The sequence below is a fragment of the Lissotriton vulgaris genome, chromosome 9, assembly GCF_964263255.1.
Source record: "Lissotriton vulgaris chromosome 9, aLisVul1.2, whole genome shotgun sequence".
NCBI classification, from domain to species: Eukaryota; Metazoa; Chordata; class Amphibia; order Caudata; family Salamandridae; genus Lissotriton; species Lissotriton vulgaris.
Window position 1 is genome coordinate 492,895,158 of NC_141697.1, and position 22,477 is coordinate 492,917,634.

General features: G+C 46.3%; 1 protein-coding gene across 2 annotated transcripts in view; it reads right to left on the reverse strand.

Moving 5' to 3' along the window:
• The window catches only part of LOC147690316 (homeobox protein SIX4-like), a 112,222-nt gene that overhangs the window by 12,095 nt on the left and 77,650 nt on the right, over positions 1 to 22,477 (reverse strand). The window contains exon 3 of one of the 2 annotated variants that reach the window (XM_086937953.1): positions 20,710 to 21,833. The exons of the other annotated variant lie outside the window; for it this stretch is intronic. Coding sequence (XP_086794079.1) covers positions 20,782 to 21,833 — 1,052 coding nt within the window. The 3' untranslated portion in view covers positions 20,710 to 20,781. Of the gene's footprint in view, positions 1 to 20,709; positions 21,834 to 22,477 lie in introns of those variants that run through there. 2 annotated transcript variants of the gene reach the window in all.

The window sequence follows — 22,477 nt, forward strand, 5'->3', positions numbered from 1 at the left end:
ACCTTTAGATTGGTTTTCCAACATAAGGTTCTAAGGCATGCAAGACATCTGCAGAAAATAAAATCAGATTGAACTATACCAAAACTAACAGGCTATCCACCGAAAAGAGATTGATCTTCAAGAAACCCAGTCATGCAAGTCATAAGAACCTCCAAAATTTCTGAACCACGTAGAACACCGGAATTTCTATGGTTTTGTACGAGTGAAATGTCCAACTAACTATAAAGTTCCTGAAACCTATGGTTTTTTCAGTGAATTATAAAGGTTTTTTAAATGCTAATTTCTAATTATAACGTGGCTAAAACCTATCTTTTTTCAGTGAATAAATATATATATCCAATACGACCTGGTTTTCAAAGGATTTTTTTTTTTACCTGCCTATATCTTTGGCGCCGTTCAACAAACCTTCACCACATTTTTTTTAAGTGTGCCAGTGATTCTTGTTGTGCATGGAAAGTTTTGTGGTGATCCGTCAAGGGAGGGAGGGGGGCAAGAAAAAGGGGGGGGGTCAAAAATGTGTGTTTCACATAGGAATTATAGACACGACTAGAACCTGAACCACTGAACGGAATTACACCAAATTTGCAGAAAGGTAGCGGTTGATCCAGAAAGTGACCTTTTTGTAAATTGGTGTAAATCTGTTCAATAGATTGTGAAATATTAAAGAAAAAATAATTTGGATATCTAGGGGCGCAAAGGCTTTGCAAAGCCTCTCGATGTTGTTCTGAGATCGAATTGGCTGCTAACACTTCAAGCTGGATGTATTGGCAGCCATCTTGGAACTCTACTTTATGCGAGTCCCAGAATTATTATTTTTTTTAAAAAGAAAAGTGAGCAGGGTAGGAATACCCTGACCCGTTACCTCTGGCCAGAGCAAAAAAAGCATTTTTTTTTATTTCCACAAAAAAAAAAAAACACGGCGGATCCACGACTCCAGTGAAAATAAAAAAAATTAAAATACAAGTGGGCTATAGAGCTTGCTTTGAAAAAAGCCCACGGGTGGGCCAGGTCCCAGGGGCATTGTTTAAAAAAATAAGAAAAGAGGTGGGTGTATGTGGCCCTCTCCTGAGGCTTTTTGAGCCCCAGGGACCACAACCTCCCTGAGTCTTTATATAAACGAAAAACTATTTTTTTTAAAGGAGGGAGGTGCACGGGACCCCCCTCCTGAGGCCCAATAATCGCCAGGGACCCCCACCACCCTAGGACTAAATAACAGTTAATGGGAGACCCAGCAGGCACAACCACCTTCCTGCGGTCAAATATTTTTTAAATGACGGAAGGGAAGCAGAGCAGACCCCCCTCTTGGGCCACATAAGGTCCTGGGGACCACCACCTCCTCAGGTCAGGCCCTGAAAAGAAAAGAAATTACTGGGTCTACATGGCCCCTTTCGTGGAGCCATATTTGGCTCTGAGGACCACCACCCCCCAGGTACGGCTCCTTCCATGTCCTGGTAGTCCCACCTTCGGGACACAGCGGTTTGCTTTTGCTTGGCAGAAGTTGACAGCTCCCACCAAGCAAAAGCAAACACTCGGTTCCTGCGGGCAGAAGCTGGAAGCAAAGGTTTAATATCTTCCCCTGCCCAAAAACATGCGGGCTGGGAAAGAGATTAAACTATTGCTCCTGCATGAAGGGAGCGTTCGGTCCAGCAGCACTCTGCATGCAGCAGTGATTCTGGGACCCGCAGGAGGCAGGGAGCCTGCTGGGGCAGCGGGCCTTGAAGCTTCCCCCGTGGTCCGCCAACAGGGGTAACTGGGTGCCAGGGCACCCAGGGAATAGTGGCAGCAAGAAGGCCTCATGGTTCAACGATGATCTTAAGAAGTCCAAGAAACTCTGCCGCTCCCTTGAAAAGGCCTGGAAAAAAGACCCAACCACTAGCACCAAGGACGCCTTCAAAAACGCCACCCGCACACACCACCAACTAATCCGAAAGGCCAAGAAAACAGCATTCAAGGATCGACTTGACAACAACGCCCACAACAGCAAGGAACTTTTCAACATCGTCAAGGAATTTACCAATCCCTCGGCCAACTCCAACGACATCACCCCCTCTCAAGCCCTCTGCGACTCCCTAGCCTCATTCTTCCACAACAAAATTGCAGACATCCACAACAGCTTCGACAACCAACCCGGAGACCAACCCACCCAACCATATGCTGAACATTCTCCCCCCTTGAACACCCTCAACGACTGGAACCCAATCTCCACTGAGGACACCATCCGCCTGATGAACTCCATCCACTCCGGATCCCCCACAGACCCATGTCCTCACCACATCTTCAACAAAGCAGACTCCGTCATAGCACCGAACCTCCGAGATGTCATCAACTGCTCCTTCAACTCCGCCACCTTCCCGGAAAGCTGGAAACACGCTGAACTCACCACCCTTCTGAAAAAACCCACAGCGGACCCCACGGAACTCAAAAACTACCGCCCCATTTCGCTCCTTCCATTCTCGGCCAAAGTAATCGAGAAAGCTGTCAACAACCAGCTCGCCGCTTTCCTCGAAGCCAACAAATCCCTCGACTCCTCACAATCTGGCTTCCGAGCAAAACACAGCACTGAGACCGCCCTCATCGCAGCAACAGACGACATTCGAACTCTACTGGACAATGGAGACACAGTCGCCCTCATCCTCCTCAAACTCTCTGCAGCCTTCGACACAGTCTGCCACAGCACCCTTTTACAACGCCTCAGAAACATCGGAATACAAGGAAAAGCACTTGAATGGATCACCTCGTTCCTCACCGGAAGAACCCAGAGAGTCCGCCTTCCACCATTCAAGTCCGAGGCCACTGAAGTCATCTGTGGCGTACCACAAGGATCCTCACTCAGTCCCACCCTCTTCAACGTATACATGAGCCCCCTCGCGGCCATCGCCCGCCAACACAACCTCAACATCATCTCTTACGCGGATGACACTCAACTGATCCTTTCTCTCACCAATGACCCCAGCACCGCCAAAACTAACCTACACGAAGGAATGAAAGAAGTTGCCGAATGGATGAAACACAGCCGTCTGAAACTGAACTCAGATAAAACAGAAGTCCTCATCTTAGGTACATCCCCCTCTGCATGGGAAGACTCTTGGTGGCCGGAAGCCCTTGGAAAAGCACCCATCCCGACAGACCACGCACGGAACCTAGGCGTTATCCTGGATTCTTCACTCTCAATGAACAGACAAGTCAGCGCCGTATCCTCATCCTGCTTCAACATTCTCCGCATGCTCAAAAAAACATTTCGCTGGATCCCCACCGAAACCAGAAAAACAGTCACCCATGCTCTGGTCACGAGCCGACTGGACTACGGAAACACCTTCTACGCAGGTACTACCGCTAAACTCCAGAAGAAACTCCAACGAATCCAAAACGCCTCAGCCAGGATCATATTAGACATCCCGCGCAACGAACACATCTCTGGCCACCTGAAAGACCTCCACTGGCTACCCGTCAATAAGAGGATCACTTTCCGACTGCTAACCCACGCACACAAATCACTCTACGACATCGGACCAGAATGCCTCAACTCACGACTGTCCTTCTACACCCCCTCCCGCCAACTACGTTCTTCCAGCCAAGCCCTCGCCACTGTACCTCGCATCAACAAGACCACCATGGGAGGCAGATCCTTCTCATACCTGGCTGCTAAAACATGGAACTCACTCCCCACTTACCTTCGCCTTACCCAGAACCACCTAGCATTCAGAAAGCAACTTAAAACGTGGATATTTGACAAGTAATCCTCCTCCCCTCCCTAAGCGCCTTGAGACCCTCTGGGTATGTAGTGCGCTATATAAATTCTTTGACTTGACTTGACTTGGCATGGTCCGGGTTGGAGTCCCTGGGGCAGACATCAACCCAGGGAGGGGGTCTGCGCAGCCCCCTCTTCCATTGGTTTAAGAGCAGGCCCAGGGGGAAAAATAAACAACAGAAATGAAGGGAGATGGGGAAAAAGCAATAGCATAAACAGAGGGATAAAAGCAAAAGTGGCAATTGAGAAAGGGTTCACAAAGCTAAGACCAGTCACAATGGAGGGAGTAAGGGAAAAAGTAAGAGTGTCAATGAAGGGACCAGAGAGTGGGTAGGCAGAGAAAAAGCAATAGTAGCAATGGCAGGAATGGAGTCGGGGTGGACAGATATTAAGCAAGAACGGAAGGAGATGGTGAATGGGGAAAAAAGCAACAACAGGTGGATAGAATCTTTATGGAGACGATAAATAAGCACACCGGGAAGGGAGACTAACATGGAGTGCAAGATATAAATGCATGCTTGGGGAGTGGGTGGAGGATGCGCAAGACCAGGGAGAGTGGGGGCAGAAGTACTCAGGTGTGAGACAACAAAATGGAACATGGAGGGACAGCAGAACATGGGAGAGAGAAAACATGTAGCGCTAAGGGTGGGAAGACAAGCACACCAAGTTGACAGCTGGAAAATACATGCACTCTCATGGAGTGCTTCATGAAAAAGAAAACACAGTACCTGAAATGCAGACAATGCTGGAAGCATAGGAGGAGACAATCAGAAAAATGGTAAACCAGCTGCATTTGTGGTCTAGTCTCCATGCTCCCATTTCAATAATAACCACAAAGCCACTCAAACACCCACTTACAGATCCACACAGCCACTCACATCTACTCCCCAAACAAGAAATCACATACCCACTCAGACCCAAATAGCTACTCACACACCTACACCCCTACTGACAGACCCACTGATACAAACACACACACACACACACACACACACACTAAGAGACCCACTCAGTGACTAATTCACCCACTCATATATTCACTCAGACTCACTCATAGACCCACTCAGAGACTCATGCACTCACAGATCTGCTCAGAGACACACACTCACTCACATACTACTCACTCATGTGCCCACTGACATACCCAGTCACTAATGCAGGCATTCACAGAAATACTCACTCACACACCCACAAACAGACCCACTCAGACACTCATGCACTCACTCACAGAATGACAAACACTTATAGAGGCACTCGCAAACCAACTCAGAAATTGACACCCACACACAGATCCACTTCGGTACTCATGCACCCACCCAGATAGCCACTCAAGAGACCCACGCACACACCCAGTAAGAGACTTATGCAGCAACTCCCACACACCCACACACCCACTAACAGACCTACTCAGGCATTCTCACACCCACTCACAGACCTACTGAGATTCTCATGCACTGTCAAAATGTACTGGTTACAGTAAAGAAAAAACATTTTAAAAAACCTTAGAAATTTACTTTAAAAAATTCAAAGGTTACAGTGCAGTTATAGTTAGGAAATAACTTTTTGAAATAAGTTGAAATTCAATGGGGACAAAAGGTTACAGGGACGTTATAGTAGGCTCCGATTTCACTCGTACAAAACCATAGAAATTAAGCAATTATAGTTACCTAAGCTAATTATAACTTACGCCCCTGCAATGCACTGCTTATGACCTGGTCAGTGACATCACTGATGATATCACTGATGACATCATCCACAGAACTACTCACACACATATATAATATATATATCTCACCCACCCACATACTCGTACATAAATCCATAAAATACTCCAACAACCACTCATCCAGTCACTCACACAGCCACTCACACAACCAGTCACTCGTACATACAGCTACTCATACAACCTGTCACTCACCAGTACAGCCAGCCACATAGCCACACCCATACAGCTACTCACACAGCCACTTACCTATGCAGACACACACACCCACTCACTCATCCAAAAAGCTTCTCAACACAGCCATTTACTCATGCTCTTGCACCCCTCACAACCACTTACACATCCATTTACACATCCATACAAGCACCCACATTCACACACTAACCCATACAGCCAATTACACATCCACTCACTCACCAATACAACCACTCAGACACCCACCCACACACAGATACAGTCACTCACATAATGTATATTAGAAATAGTATCACTCAATAGTATCACTCATTAGTGGTACACCAAGTATACTAACGTAACTTTTGTAGTAGCTTACTTTGTATGTTTAACAATCAATACGTATACTCACTAGATGGTGTCATCAGTGATGTAATTTGAGATGTCAGTGATATCACTGACCATGTCATGAGTGATGTAATATGTGAGCTCATAAACAATGCATTGTGTGCGTAAGTTCTAGTTAGCTCAGGTAGTTATAACTGCTGAATTTCTATGGTTTAGGACAAGTCAAATCTGAGCCCAACTAGAACGTCCCTGCAACTGTTGAGATATATAGAACGTTGTCGTCCTTCACGACCTGTGATACTGCGTTGTTGTCCTTCAGGACCTGTGATACGGAGGCACAAAAACTCCTCAGACTCCTCCTCCGTGAGTATCTCCCTTTTATTATTTTTTATTTTTCACAAAGTTCCGAAAGTAAAGTTCATTTAAAGTGCAAGATAAACAAACAAATCATCTCCCAGGTGGACCCGTTTCAGCTTCCCCCTTCTACTGGGCCTCAAGTTACACCACAGTAAGGCTGAGCAACTCTTTTTGAATGTCCGTTTGCTCTTTTCATGTCCAGTTGAGCACTGGCATGTAAACGCTTTTATCAACATAACTCATATACCCCTACATGACACACAGTACCATGAATTATTTTTCTTTTGTAATTAACTTATTTCAAGCTCCGCTATTTCATCGTTCCATTGAACGTTTAAACACAATCATTATAGTAGCATTCCTATTCATTATGAAAACTCCCACGTTGTATATGTGTTCTCTTTTTTGCCTTTCGTTCAAGTGACTCGTGCTTAACTACTCCCAGTTATTTTACTTCTTCCAATCATTCTGTTCACCTTTTCATTATTCTTTCTAACTAATGTGTTGCACGTAATATACTAAAGGCAGCACCTAATGATGATGTTTGTGCTACAAAGGGAAGAAACTGGACTTATGCATTTCACTAAAGGGGTGTCATTTTGCATTGTTCTCTATGAAGTGGCGTGTGCTAGAGTACGCTTATGTTTTAAGTAAAGTGCTAAATATTCTTACAAATCAATCTAGTGCACATAACATGGTAATGGCAGGACCTAATGAGTTGCTAGTGCCTACAATAGGTAAGAAAGAAGGCTTGCTCAATTCATTGATGGGATATATTGCCCTATTTTCCATAAAGTGACATGTGCTACAGTACTCGTTTACATTTTCTAAATCAGCTTTTCCATATTTTCAATCCATGATCTAGTATAATAATCCTCAATAAAGTGTTAATGCTTACTCAGGCTGTAATTAATCCATTACAGTGCTAGTGTATACACTGGTCATAGAAGTTATAGTCACTTCAAAATTCATAGTTGAAATCCCACACATTGTTGAGATGTTTTATCAAACTACTGCTCATAACCTGAAATAAAGATCCTCAATAAGGTGCTAATGCCTTTACATTTAAATAAAGTGCTAGTGCATACACAGGTCATATGACCCTCCCCATTATAATCAATTCAAAAGGTTCAAATTACGGGCTCTACACTTTAGAAAAGTATCTTATAGGGGATATCTTCTTTCCACTCCATAATCTGTGAGTGAGTTGAAATATATACTTTTGTACAGTAATTCATATGACCACGACTACAGCATAACCATTATCCAAATGTAATATTCTATGCCTCAAGACAGAGTTCTCTCTAAGATTCAGCCAACAATTTCAATAAATGAACTTCTCTTTGTATATTAGGAGTCCTTGCAAATTAAGGAGGGGGAATCACCTCCATCTGAATTACTCCGAATTATTAAAGATGTACATGGAGCTCAGCATCTGTGTTATGGCCCTTCGGGACCTCTGTGCGCATCGAGATAATCAATTTTGACTCCTCTTTCTTCAAATCCCTCTCGCCTGTTCCCTCCTCTCGCATCTTTTGTTATATGTTTCATCCCAAAGTATTCAAATCCTTTCAGGGAGTGATTGTGTTCACTTTCAAAGTGATTAGCCATGGGGTAACTCCTATCTCCATTTCTAATGGCATGCATTGTAATATTTGTAGTTTCAGTTTCTCAATGGTGCTACCCACATAATTGTTGTTGCAGATGCAGTTTAATGCATATACAGCGAACTCAGTCTCGCATGCGATTCTACCCTGTATGGTCCTTTCTCCATCCAATGTTGTGTAGGTTGTTTGATTAATTCCAAACTGACATGCTCAGCAAGAGCTACATTTTGTGAAGCCCCTTCTGTTACTTGTTAGTCCATTCCTGTCGCCGATTGGTTTCAAATGGCTTCTTGTTAAACTATGATGGATGGAGATAGAATGAATATATATTTTTTTTCACAGAAAAAAACAGGTTTCAGTGACATTATAGTTAGGAATTAGCATTTTAAAAACCTTACAAATTTCACGGAGAAAACACAGGTTAGAGGGACGTTAGTTAGTTTAATATTTCACTCACAGAGAACCAGAGAAGTTCAGCTGTTATAGTTAGCCCCCGCAATGTACTGCTTATGACCTCACATATTACATCACTCACGACATGGTCAGTGACATCACTGATACATCTCAAATGACAGTGGGATGGCTGAGAGGTGGTTGCAGGCCAAGCCCCCTTTCTCCACCACTCTGCAAACGCACTCCTGGCATGCTCTTGGTAGGGGGATGAAGTCCCCTTGCCTCTTGAGGGTCCCTGAGGGCCAACTTGCCCTCCTGTTACCTCCAATAAGCCCCACACAGCTGGATTGCTCAGAGATGGTCAGAGGTGACGCCCCATTTTTACAACATTCTGCAAACGCGTCCCCTGGTGCACTGCTGCTTTGAGGATGAAGTCCTGAGGTCCTTAGGACACAAGGGGGCCTCATCGCCACACCAGCAGTCCACCAAAAGGCGGTGGTGTAAAAAGGGGCATGGACTCGGACCACCTCTCAGCAATCCCACTATGTAGGGATTACTGGAGGTAACAAGTGGGCTAGTTGCCCCCAATGATCCTCTGCATCGAAGGGGACTTCTTCTTCCAACCAAGAGCGCGCCAGGAGGTGCGTTTGCAGAGTAATGGAGAAAGGGGGCGGGTACTCCAGTGAGTTGCTGGCTTCCTTTTTTTCTATTTTAAGAAGGTTGCTGTGTGCCCACCCCATCCTTTGAAAATGTTGGGCCCCGGGGACCCCAACCCCTAGGGCCATTCCTGGTTTAAAAAATTATTTTGAAGGAGGGGGGCTAAGCTCCCGCCATGCCATAGCAAACGGAAATGTCCCGGGTGCTGGAGCCAGGGGTTGGTGGTCCCCAGGGCCATGGAGGGCTCCTGGAGGGGGGGCCGTGCTGGCCCTCTCCCACCTTCTCCTAGCCACAGTGAGGTTGTGATCCCCAGGGCCTGTGCTCCGCAGTAGACTCCCGCATGAACGTGATTTGTGCCCCAAGGAGGTTGTGGTCCCTGGGGCTATGAGGGTGGGCTTGAGCCCCCGCCCACACTTCATTTTTGAAGATAGCCCTGGGGAGGTGGCAGTCCCCGGGGCTGTGTGGGGGATAAGAGCCCCCATGACATTTTCTTTTTAACACCTTAGCTGCGTCGAACGTTCAGCACCCAGTACTGAACGTTCGAATAACGAGCGCTGGCCGGTCGGCCAACGGTCGTTCGCAGCACTGGGGAGGTAGCGTTGCCGTCGGCCAGGGGCTTAAAGAAAACAAAGGGCAGAAGGCCATGCTTTTATTTTTTTTTTGCGACTGCCAAAAATTGGGAAAAAAACAAGGCTTATTTTGCCCCAGGGGCTCCCTGTGGGACCCTTTGAACAGGACTAGGGGGTTTAGACCCTGCACCCTTTTCTTGTTTTTAATTCCTTTTTTACCTTTTTTCTTGTGACTCGGTTCAACAGAGTCACAAGATGACTGTCAACACTTCCTGGTTGGAACTGTTGGTAGCCAATCAGATCGCTTCCTGTTGATATATGGATATCTGAGAAATGTTTACATTTCTCAGCAACTACTGAACGGATCTACACCAGTTAACAAATAGAGTGATTTCTGAACCAAGAGCTACCTTTTTGCAAAATTTGGTGCAATTCTGTTCAACAGTTTGGACTGTAGCTGTGTCTCAAGTTTCCTACTAAAATTAACGAGGAGAAAACACATTTTGGGCTCCCCCTTTTTCTCGGCCCCCGCTTGACAAATCACCCCGAACTGCGCCAAAGATATTGGAAAAAGAAAAAATGCTTTTGAATAGATAACAGAAACAAGGTCCGAACTATACTACTGGTGACCACCAGTAGAAAATATATGAGAGAGAGGGGATGTCTATCATATATAGCCAAAACACTGTCTTGTGTTCTTTGAATCAAGTTATTGACCTTCATCTAAATCAAACACTAATTAGAAGGAGTGTCAACTATTAACACAATTCTCATGATGTGCCCTTGTTCACAAATCACTGTTTTTGGGAGCACACCATTTTTTACTTGTTTTGGGTGTTTTTTGCAGCTTCTGCTTTGAGTTGCAAATTCTTATGGTACATAGGGACCTACACAATCTCATCATTACCTTCAATCCAACACTTACAATTGAACAAGAATAACCAAGCCAAAATGGCCTTTCCTTCAAAAACAAATGTCGAACTAAGTCAAGGAAGATTAGATCTTGCAGCTTTGCCAATCAATTTGTGCATAGTGGACTTCTTAAACAAAATCAACGTCATCTAATTTTCCACCTGCCACCCTTAAACTAAGAAATGACTGGACTGTGTTAAATTATATATGCTAATAATACTTTGGGAAAGAACACCAATTGACTTAAAACATTGTAGAAGATTTTTGATAAGTGACCGAGTGAATCACTGAAAAATAGATCATAATAATGCTTGAGGCAAGACAACATTTATTTGATTTGAGGGAGCACAGTTGGAAAGGTTTACAACCGATCATATATAAGGCAAAGTCATCACTTACCTTAAGCTAAAAAGCACTCCTTTTGGAGTGAAGTATTAGGCTATGGATGAAAATATTTAGCTTATTCTATGGAGGTTATAATTTAGCTCAGGACATCAAAGCCTACAAAATGAATGGCATCCTTAGTTATGCTTCACTAGTGCATAAGGTTGGGCAAATAAAATCCACATCTTATTCAATATTAATTAGGTGCTTCAAATAACTCCCATTCATTGTAGATATTACAGCGGCTTAGAAATTTGAAATTCCCTGAGCTAGTTTGTGAATAAAGCTTTTGTTTGTCTTATGAAAGCAAGAAAATAATCAAATTCTTTACTTCATCTAGTTTGGTACGTAATTACTTTGGGATAATGTTTAAACTGTAATATTTATTAGTTTTATTTTGAAAACTTGCTTCATAAATACAATCTGCCACATTACGGTACTAGGAGAATGTCAATATTAAAATCACCCTCATCACTAAAAACTTTTTAAAATAATTCTAGCGCATCAGAGGCTAATTTTGTTAATAACTTTAATAGTTGTTCCACTGGCCCTCCAGGTTTTTCTTAATACTTCAAATTAGAAATGAAGAGTAAGGTATGGAATGACTTGCTTCATTTTAGTTTTCTGCAGGTTCCTGTTCTCTTGATTTAAATCGGCTTGGTAAGAAAATCCAAGTAATTTAAGAGTTCATAGACAACATGTAGACTGTTCATTTTGTCAGGTCTATTGGGCTGTGGAAATCTGATAATGATAGATCCCCTTTTAGGAGTTTATTATTTGCACTGATAATTCGGTTTAGATGGACAGATTAATAAACACTCAAATACAGTAAACATTTTAAATCAGGGGGCGTGGCTAGCAGCCGATGATGGCGGCAGCAACCTAGAGAGGCTCCCGTAGCGAGGCGGCTTCCCGCATCAATCCGCATGCCTATCCGCTCACTGCTCAGTCCGAAGAGGGTGTCCTGGGTGCGGTGACCGAACGGCGCCGGCACAGAAAATTTGGGAGCGCTTGGACCCCGGTATCGGGGCGAAACTTCATCTACGTCCCTCGTGGAAGACAGGCCTGGTGACACGAGGCGAGCATCGGTGTCGAGTGAATCCTGAGGCCGGGCGGAAGTTCACCCTCCCCGGCGCAGCTATCCGGAAGTAGCCGACGACGCCACTGCCCGACATTCCTGGCTGGTGATCCTCCCCGCCGCACGCTCCATCCTTCACGCTGCGTACCCAGTGACGCTAGGCAGCTGTGCCCCTTGGCTGCGCTCGACACAAGCCGGAGGACCTGTGCAGCACCAGTCGCCATTTTGCTTGGCCTAGCCGAAGCCGCCACAGCCCCGCGGCAATCGGCGGCACTATACCAGCATCAGCGATCTCTGGCCCGCACCCATTCTGGGCCCCCCTGCATACCCTTCCCCCCCGCGGAAAGCTACGGACCTCCGGCCCGCTCCATTATAAACCTTGTCTCACTGGACAGAAATGGCGGGGAAGGGGCAGCGGCAGACCGCTGCTCAGGCGAAGCTAGGGAAATATGCCTACGACAACCAGTCGTCCACCCAGCCTGAGCAGCGCAGATCACTGGGGAAGGGCGCTGACAACGACGGTGCTAAAAAAGCCACGCTGGACGATGTACTACGAGCGCTGGAGCAGGTACAGGCCACGGTGGGCTCGACCGCGGTGGAGGTTACCCTTATCAGAGCTGACCTCCAGAAAATGGGCGAAAGAGTGAAGCAGGTGGAGGTGGTGACTAAATCTTTAATAGAAGACGTCTCCGACCTACAAGTGGCAATGGAGAGGCTGCAGGCGGACAATAAACTTCTGAAAAGTAAGCTGGATGACCAGGAGGGGCGTTCCAGACGCAACAACGTCCGTATCTTGGGGGTTCCGGAGTCTGAAACAAAGGGGGCCATGGACCTATACGTTGAAGACCTTATAAAGTCTAAGCTGGCCCCGAAGGGACTGTCCAACTTTTTTACAGTGGAGCGGGCCCACCGGGTCCCGGGAGGGACGCCTACTCCGGGGGCCGCCCCACGCCCCATCCTGGCGAGACTCTTCAACTTCAGAGACCGTGATGCGGTCCTCCAAGCAGCCAGGGTGGCACCACCCATCCAAATCCAGAATTCATGGATTTCGTTCTTTCCTGACTACACGGCGGAAGTCACCCGTAAGAGGAGAACATTCCTCGAAGTTAAGAAGTCACTTCGCGACCAAGACCTGCCGTACTCCATGTTATTTCCGGCCCGGCTGAGAGTGGTGGCGGACAAGAAGGTCTGGTTTTTTGACTCGGCGGAGAATGCCAGGGAATGGCTGGATGGCTGGCGCACTGTGGACCGCACCTCCAACCGTCGACGCAACAGGTCGGGAGGGGAGAGCCGGCGGGGCTCACGTTCTCCAACCAGGAACAGCGAGAATGGATCACCGTCACAGGACCACTTGGGAGCTGCTGGAGGCAAATGATATGACCACGGGGGACTAACGAGTTACGCCTGAACTTTACTCCCCTTCTGATTCTTCACCGAGTCGTTCATGGACGCTGGCCCGGACGACCCGAGGACTGCAAAGGGACCGCCTGCTTTGGGGGACACTCTCCCCTGACGCGCAAGTACTCTGTTTCTGACATGGGATAAGCGCTCTGCTAAGTTGGGGTGGCGGGCAGTTTTGAGTCCGTTTGGCAGGGAGGCAGGGTGGGGGGAGTTGGGGGTGGGAATTGTTTGGTTTTACGGGAGATTCATGATATCGATCACAAAACGTAGAATGTACTGTGCTGTTCACTGGAACAATGCTGGGGGGGTGGGGCCTGTACTGATGGTTTCTGTCTCTAAGTTTCGATGGTGGTGGATGCACACCCTAACGTGATGCAGGCGGGAGAGACGCGATTGGGCGGCTCCTCCCTCAGGCTTCTGGCATGGAATGTGCGCGGTCTGGGTGATAGAGTGAAGCGCGGCCTTGTTCTGTCAGAGGTTAAGCGTCATAAACCTGACCTCATACTCCTTCAAGAGACCCATCTTATGGGTAATGCCACTAAGGCCCTGGACAGACGAGGGTATACAATGTTGACCCATTCAGAATTCTCTGCTGGGTCCCGGGGCACGGGTATCCTGCTCAGAAAATCCTCCACTTTTATCACCCTTGGCACAAAAACTGATACGCAGGGCTGTTTCGCGGCAGTGATTGGTCAATGGGAAGGGCGCCCCTGACTATAGTATCAGTATACATCCCGCCGTCATTACACTCAGTGATGCTGCCTGCCCTGGGCGAATTCTTGCTATCCCTCCCTGAGGGAGACACCCTGCTAGGCGGGGACTTTAATGCCCCTGCTGACCCACAACTCGACAGGTTCCCAGCGACCACTCTCCCCAGGGGTCCCTCCAGATTTCAGCGGTTCCTTGAGGCACTGGGGCTGATAGACATATGGCGACACGTCCACCCAACATTGCGACAGTACACCTTCCACTCCACCGTCCATAATAGCCTGTCCCGCATTGACCACTTCCTGGCGTTGGGGGATGGGTTACAACGCGTCGAAGAGGTGCTCATACACCCTAGGGGCATCTCGGATCACTCCCCACTAACTCTCACCATTACCTCACAAACACGCACACGCCACCGCGTCTTTCCGATGCACGCCTCTTATCTTAAGGTCCCTAAGGTCAGGAAGGCACTACAGACTGCCACGACACATTACTTCATGGAGAATGAGCCTACCGCAGCCTCGGCTGAGGTGCTATGGGAGGCCTATAAGACCGTCCTGAGGGGGCAAGCCATAAGCTCCATAACATCACATAGACGAGAACAGGCGGCTGAACACTCGGCGCTCGAGCTCCGACTGCGTGAAGCAACTGCCGCACACGAAGCAGACCCCACTGATGACACATTGCATGCGCTCATGCTGGCCCAGCGCCTATATACAGACCATGCTCGGCACATTACACAAGGTCACATCACTGACACACAAAACCGAATATATGATATGGGGGACAAGGCAGGGAAAATGTTGGCTTGGCTCGACAAGAGAGGGGGTAGCGTCAAGGGGATCCAACAGGTTAAGGACGAAAAGTGAATTATCCAAACTGACCCAGCTCGGATAGTGGAGGCATTGGCTGCCCACTTTGAGAAAGTCTACACCCCGGAACGGGACGTCACTGCGATTGCGGCCCAAAGCGCACTGTATGATTTGACCATCCCGGCACTGTTGCCGGAGGCGGCAACTGAGCTTGAGGCGCCCTTTACTGCTGACGAACTACGGATCGCCATTGGGGCCCTCCATACGGGCAAAGCGCTTGGACCGAACGGTATCCCAATTGAATGGTTTCAAGACCGCACTGCTGTTCTTAGCCCATACTTGCTCCGAATGTACGAGGAATGTCGTGCTACGGGGGTGCTCCCGCTGGACCAACGAACGGCCACGATCGTGGCTATTCCTAAGCCTGGTAAGCCCCCGGAGGAATGCTCCTCATACCGCCCTATATCCTTACTTAACGCGGAAAGCAAAATACTAGCGAAACTTCTGGCAAATCGTCTCATGCCCCACCTATCTGACCTTATACGCCCGGACCAGTCGGGGTTCATGCCCCACAGGAACACCTCACTCAATCTACGACGGGTGCATGGGGTGTTGGCTAAAACGGATGAAATCGGCGAACCCGCGGCCATCTTGGCCCTTGATGCAAAGATGGCCTTTGACATGGTGGAGTGGGCGTATCTTTTTGAGGTTCTCCAATACATGGGTTTTGGTCCTGTCTTCATCTCATGGATCAAACTGCTATACACCATGCCGGTAGCACATGTGGTGGCGAATGCCCACATTTCGCACTCCTTTCCGCTCAGGCGCGGCACCCGACAAGGTTGCCCTCTTTCCCCCCTGCTGTTTGCGCTGTCGCTAGAGCCCTTGGCGATCCGCATTAGGACCACCCCCTTGCTTCAAGGGATTCAATGGAGAGAGGGCTGGGAGGACCGCATATCGCTCTATGCGGATGATATGCTGGTCTACCTGACGGATCCTGAACACAGCATTCCGGCTCTCTTGCACATTTGCAATGCCCACGGAGAGGTGTCTGGCTACACCATCAATTGGAATAAATCCGAATTATATGCCCTGACGGGCAGCCCACCAACGGGTGGTTCCAACTGCCCTCTGCGACTGGCCGGTTCATCATTTAAATATCTCGGTATTCACGTCACGGGTGACCCGGCGGAATACGAAAGACTGAACCTAGCGCCACCACTGGACCGCCTCAGGCGAGATGCAAGCTTCTGGGCAGGATTACCGCTGACGATGCTGGGGAAGGCAGCCCTCTTCTAGATGAAATCCCTGCCCCGCTTTCTATATATTCTGGACAATACCCCCTTTGCTGTGCCCCCTAGGTACTTCAAGAGGGTAGCGGCGGTGGTCTCCGGTCTGCTATGGAGTAACCGCCCGGCACGGATTGCTCACGCCAAGCTTTGTAAGGGCTGGTACGAGGGTGGCATCGCACTTCCTAACCTCCACCTTTACTATTGGGCGGCCCAGCTTAGGCCAATCAATCAATGGTTGCACGCATCGCAATCGGACCCAGCATTCCAGGCGGATCGGGCCCAGTTGGGGGCTGGTACCCTGCTGGCCCCGCTTTACGATAAACGAAAACTCAGGTCACTGAAGGGGCCCACTAAGATCACGGTGGCCACCTGGCATGCAGCCACCGCTGCGCTGGGATGGAAAGATACTATCACCAAGCTCACCCCACTCTGGGACTCGCGTGCCCTGGGCAACCTTCGGACCAGCAAGGGGTTCTCCCGCTGGGACGACCTTGGCATTTCAACGGTGGGGGACATGTGGGAACGTGGGGCTGTCATTACGTTTGACCGCCTGAAGGAACTCTACGACATGGGGCCACATGAAACCTACCGATATGTCCAAGTTCGCCATGCTCTGCTGGCGGTTATTCCGGTGGGGTCAACTCTCCCCGAGTCGTCCCCGCTAGAGGATCGCCTTTTGACCGACTACATGGTGGAAAAGGCCACCTCCCTCACCTACCGAAAACTCCTTAACAATTCCCCAGAACCGCTAGTGCCTCTTAAGGGTAAATGGGAGCAAGACGTGGGGGAGTTGGATGAACATGAATGGAATGAGGCACTAGCATCCCCTAAGGAAGCGGGCATATCCTCTAGAATGAGACTCATCCAACTCAAGGTTTTGCACAGAACATATTACACCAGGACATTGCTTCACCGCATACAGCGAGCCCCTGACCCCTTCTGCCTACGGGGCTGCGGGGAGGAGGGCACACTCTTCCACACACTCTGGGACTGCTCCCTTATACAAACCTATTGGCGTCAGGTCATGCGCACCATATCACAGGTGCTGGAGGTCTCAGTGCTCCCAGACCCTCGTCGCTGCCTTCTTAATGTGTGGCAGCCAACTGACTTGTCCCGGCATGGCCGCCTCTGGGTAACGCTAGGAATGATGATGGCCAAGAGGGATATCGCGCAGCGCTGGGGGGTGGCGGACCTACCGAAGGCCTCACAATGGTGTGTCAATATGGACAGGGCCATGGTCACAGAACGGGCAGTGTATTTGAACAGGGGGTGTCCGGCCAAGTGGAACAAAGTTTGGTCCCCATGGAACATTTACCGAGGTGAGATTTGCGAGCCACTTCCTGAAGGTGACGCACTAGAGTCAGACGAAGAAGAATGAATGTGCGGGAAGGGCTTAGTGATGGAGGGGGGCAACACCGGGAGGGGGCGGGATACCGGAGGGGAAGGCTCACACTGTACCTAACAAGACGTGCAAAGTGCTGATGGCTCGGACTCAGAAGTACGCTTCCACCTAACTGGCATTAAGTTTCCTGTATCGATGGCTATGTGATTTCCCGAAGTTTTGACTGTTCTTTTTTTAGGTGAAAAACAGAAAACGAAAACCTCTTAATTCAGCATGGACCATGCGCAATTTTTTCTTCACAATTTCTTTCTGGATCATTACCTTCACGACCTCACGACCGCAGGTGCAATTGTATTGTGATAGTGAATAGTTAATTTACCTAACGCCTCCATAGCGGCCGGCCCGGTTGGGTTGTAGGCGACAAGCTGTGTAATAACTGTGAAGGCTCAATAAAGGTTTTCAAAAAAAAAAAAAAAAAAAAAACATTTTAAATCACCATTTTTAGCATGGCAGACTTTGCTTGTTCATTTGAGAAAAATGATGGTGCTTATCATAGGATTCTTTTGGAAAGGGTTGACTAACGGTTTTAGATTTCTACCCTTTCAGGTCCACTGTCACTGGGCTATTTTGCAATTTAAGAATTGTAAAACAAACAGTTCTAATCTTCTCTTTAAAGGAACCCAAAATCAATTTTAATAAATCAAAAAAAATCTACGTTTAACTTTCCTAACTGTTTAGATTAAAAATAAATCCTCTATATTTAAACCTGGAATATTCCAGTTATCAACATGCCATAAACTTTATAAGAAATATTCAAAACACATGAAATTACCCAACTAGATTACATTTTTCATATAACTTTAATTACCATATTAGCACTGCATTAGCCACTTATGGCCTGATTTAGATCTTGGTGGACAGGTTACTCCATCACAAAGGAGACCGACATCCTGTCCACCGAAATATAAATAACGTAGCAATTAATTGGATTTATATTTTCGGCTGACGGGTTACCGGTCATCGTTGTGACAGAGTAACCTGACCCCCCCCAAGATCTAAATCAGTCCCTTAATTTCAAAATAGGCTTGCAATACCCAATACCAAATAAAGGCTTAAGTAAATTTCCATATTTTCTCTGAAAACTTTCAATGATAGGTTTCCGGGCCATTTGCGTTGTATTAATCCAAGAATAACAGTTAACACAAAGACTGAATACTGCTAATATTTTAGAAAACCCTGCATGACTGTTTAGTGGGATGGTTTAGGAAAGTGTTATCCATTGCTGCAATAGCTTCTTTATTTGGTGTATGATGTACTATTGATTCTGTATGAACTCCTACAGAAAGTTAGATATCGTGTTAGGAAAATAGGGATGTACTCAGCATTATTTGACATCCATGAACACAAGCGCCTGGCACTGACCGAGACACAGTTAAAACAGTCATCCTGCTGCACTCCGGTAACCTTGCCCTAGGCTCCTTCACATCAGTGGCTTAGATTATTTTTTTCATCCTGTATCACAATATCTTTCAGTTCAAACCAGAAAATCAACTTAAGTTCTGGAAGTCTTTGACTCCACTAAATAGTTTATGTCTCATTATTACAGATTGAGATTATTCAATCACATTATGACACACAAACAGGTTTCTCTTTTTCCTGTGGACAAAATTACCTAAAATATATGTACCCCTTCATATGCAGTCATCCTACAGAGTCTACATATGCAGAGCTTCAAGCATTAGATTATAGAGATTACTGGTGTGAAGTATGCCTGAAAAGAATTTGCGTAATTTCTTTACATGAATTGCATAACAATTACTTGAAATTATGTGTTATTCCACTAAATGATGGCGTAAGCGTTTTTGCAATATCTTTTCATTGGAAAATGTGTCTTTGTGTGCTTTTGGCACAAGGACACATTTTGCACAAAACAGAGTAAAATCCTGCTCGACACAAAAATCCACCCCCGTTTGGCTTATAAATGAAATTTCACCAGAGCCTAGTCTAGAGGCAACTCTTCAAAACACTCTCCACTCTATGTTGTCTTTTTTTGTCAAAAAAGGAAGCTTTTATATCCTCCTTATATGCTGTGATGTGTGATTCATCTCACCCAGGAGCTTGAATTACCCACTCCTGTGAAATTCTTTGGCTGAAGGGTGAGGTGGGCAACAGTCTTCTAAGGAGACCCCAGTGTTACATGAATGTGCGGTTCAAACAGGTGCATTACGGTTGTGATTAGAAGGTCACATGCCATAGGTATGTCGACAATTGAGAGATCTCTATATCTCCGGTTATTATCCTTTGTTCACTTTTTATTTAATTGTTTTATAACCTATGATAGTTCAGTAATACATAATTTGCATTTTTTGCATTAAGTTTCAAAAAAGGTTTATGCAAACAGATGAGTCTCTTGACTGAATTAACCTAGGATAAATATTAAAATTGCGGGCAAAGTCAGTGCCAATCACAAGGTCAGCTTTATTCAAAATACTGCTCCTCTCAGAGGAAGCGTCCGCCAGACTTTCCAAATGAGCCTAGACAGCCTGGGGCTCTAGTTGATAAGCTAGACACAGCAAAAGATAGGAAAATTAAAAGGTGGGTTTATGGAACAGAACAGTGAAGGGAAACTGGTTTGCCAGTGGAGCAGATGTTTTCCCGCTCAACCTATCAACAGGTTCATTTTCAGGGAAGGGACCTAGATAGGCTGCCCCATCTAGATGGAGCAAATGCAATGATAGAAATACCAATCTCTGCAGATCTACACAAATCTCCTTTGAGTTTTAGAGAAACCGACAGGTCTGCTCCCTTTTAGATGAACAAATAAAGGGTGTAAGCATACCTGGGGCTACAATTCCACTACCACAAACTGCCATGTCACCCCTTAGTCTGGTGTGCAGTGTAAAACCTGTTGAAGGCACCAACTTACTAATGGGAAACAGAGTATAACATTGAACCCCACTATACAACGTGGAGCACCTCCAATGGCTACATAGCCCTTCTGTTGTGCCACAACACAGAATCAAGGCCAGACTAAGAAACATTGTGTAATAGTACCATACTTCTTTCAGTGCCAGCATTCTGTTAGCCTGGAACCAATAAAAAAAAATCCTATGAATCCTGCAACTAATGAGGTTTTCAAATCAACTACAACTAGATTTTGCAACTGAATTCAATTTAAAAATACGCCCACAACAGTTTATCAAATCTATATTTAATGCAAAAGAGCACAAAAGTCTGCCAAAGCAGAAAAACTGTAATGCCCAAGCAAGATGATAATCAGCTCTCTGGTTGAACTCTTCCACTTGCTGCTGTTTCCTCAGAGGCGGCTATGGGTGCACAATGGGAAGCGGCTATGGGTGCACAATGGGAAGAATCTACTTGAGTAGGCAAAAACGGAGAGGCCAGCCTTTCAGTATCTTGTGGTCTCTCAGCAGATCTGTCAATTGCTGGCATTTTAGATTCAACTTCCCTTGAAGCTTGATTAGCTGAAAGAAGTGGACCAACAGACTTTTCAAGTACCTCTAATATTCGACCTAAAACTTGACCAACATTGATCATCTCTTTGTGAAGGCCTTGCAAGCCAGAAGCCATAGTGCTGTGAAGGCCATGTAAACTCTTTAATCGCTCATCAATGTGTGTCATCTGACTCATAAACTGCTCATGCTGATGTCTTTGAGCTTCTGTTCTCTTTTGCTCCAGTTCCAAAAGATCAGTCAGACCAAAACGACATGAAGTGCGAGAAGGTTGAGATGAATTTCGCTTCTTTCTTCTACTTTCTCTTGAACCCAATCTTGAAGTGGAAGAAACTGGAGACTGTGCAAGAACAAATGAGTCTAGAGATGAATAGGATACACTGCTGTCAGAAGTAGAGGAAAGGTCTTCTAAAGTGGATATTCTGGTTGATGGCATGCAATGAGCTTTTACATAATTGGTGTTAGACTGAGAGCTTCTGCTCAAATCTAACATCACATGTGGGCTGCTCGAAGTCCTAGTGTCCCGATTTGTTAGCTGAGAATTTTGAACTTCAGGCATTGACAAATGTAGGCTAGGAGGATTTGAGGTTTTTGATTCCGTCCTGATAGAGTCATAAGAGATAGAGGTTTTAGAGACGAGGGATGGGTGGCTGATGTATTGCTTTGAAGAGGCTAGTTTCATTTTCTTCTCATTTGGAATCTCTGAACAGACCATTTTTGGTGTGCTTACTGTAAACTCATTTGATCGCAGAGATGTAATGAAATCTGGAGACTTGGCAAAGTCTTTCCTGTTTAGGATAGGAGATTGCTTTGGACATGAATCAATTCCGGCTGATGACGCTGATCTTTTTATACCTATGAAAATGAACACAAAAAGATTTCTAAGTTAATACTGTAAAACATGTACTTACAACATAGTTGCATGTCCCATACACTTACTTGCAGAGTCAGAAGAAATCACGACTGTGGTCCTGGACCTTGTAGACATCTGGGCTACTGCAGAAGACCAGGAGAAGATAACTGGACCATCTGTGACTGCAGAAAAATGCTGTCACTCACTTGACCTGACCCAGAAACACGATATTGCCAACATACTCTAAAGGGTGAAAGTTAGGGGGGAAAAAGTGTGGGAATCTCATTAGAGTAAGTTAAGAGTAAGTGTATTCTATATCGTAAAATTATTATGTTGGTAAACCGAAGTATTGAAATAAAAAATATGTAATCAGCAATCATTTAAGAGTCTGAGTGGACTAGTGTTTTCTTACCTTGATTTTTGTTTCACTGATCCTTAAAGCAGATTTCAATTGGTGCCAAGTTCAAATGATGCTCTCTAGCATCCATTTTCTTTCCCGGAGGCGAGGTCAAATGTGTGCATGCAGTTCTCTTTGAGTCCCTATTTTACTCTTGCATTTCCCCATAGTCTTCTTAATGGTCTTCTTCTCGTTGGATTCATCCTATGAAATCAGTCTTGCAGTAGCCCAAAATGTATACAATGATCC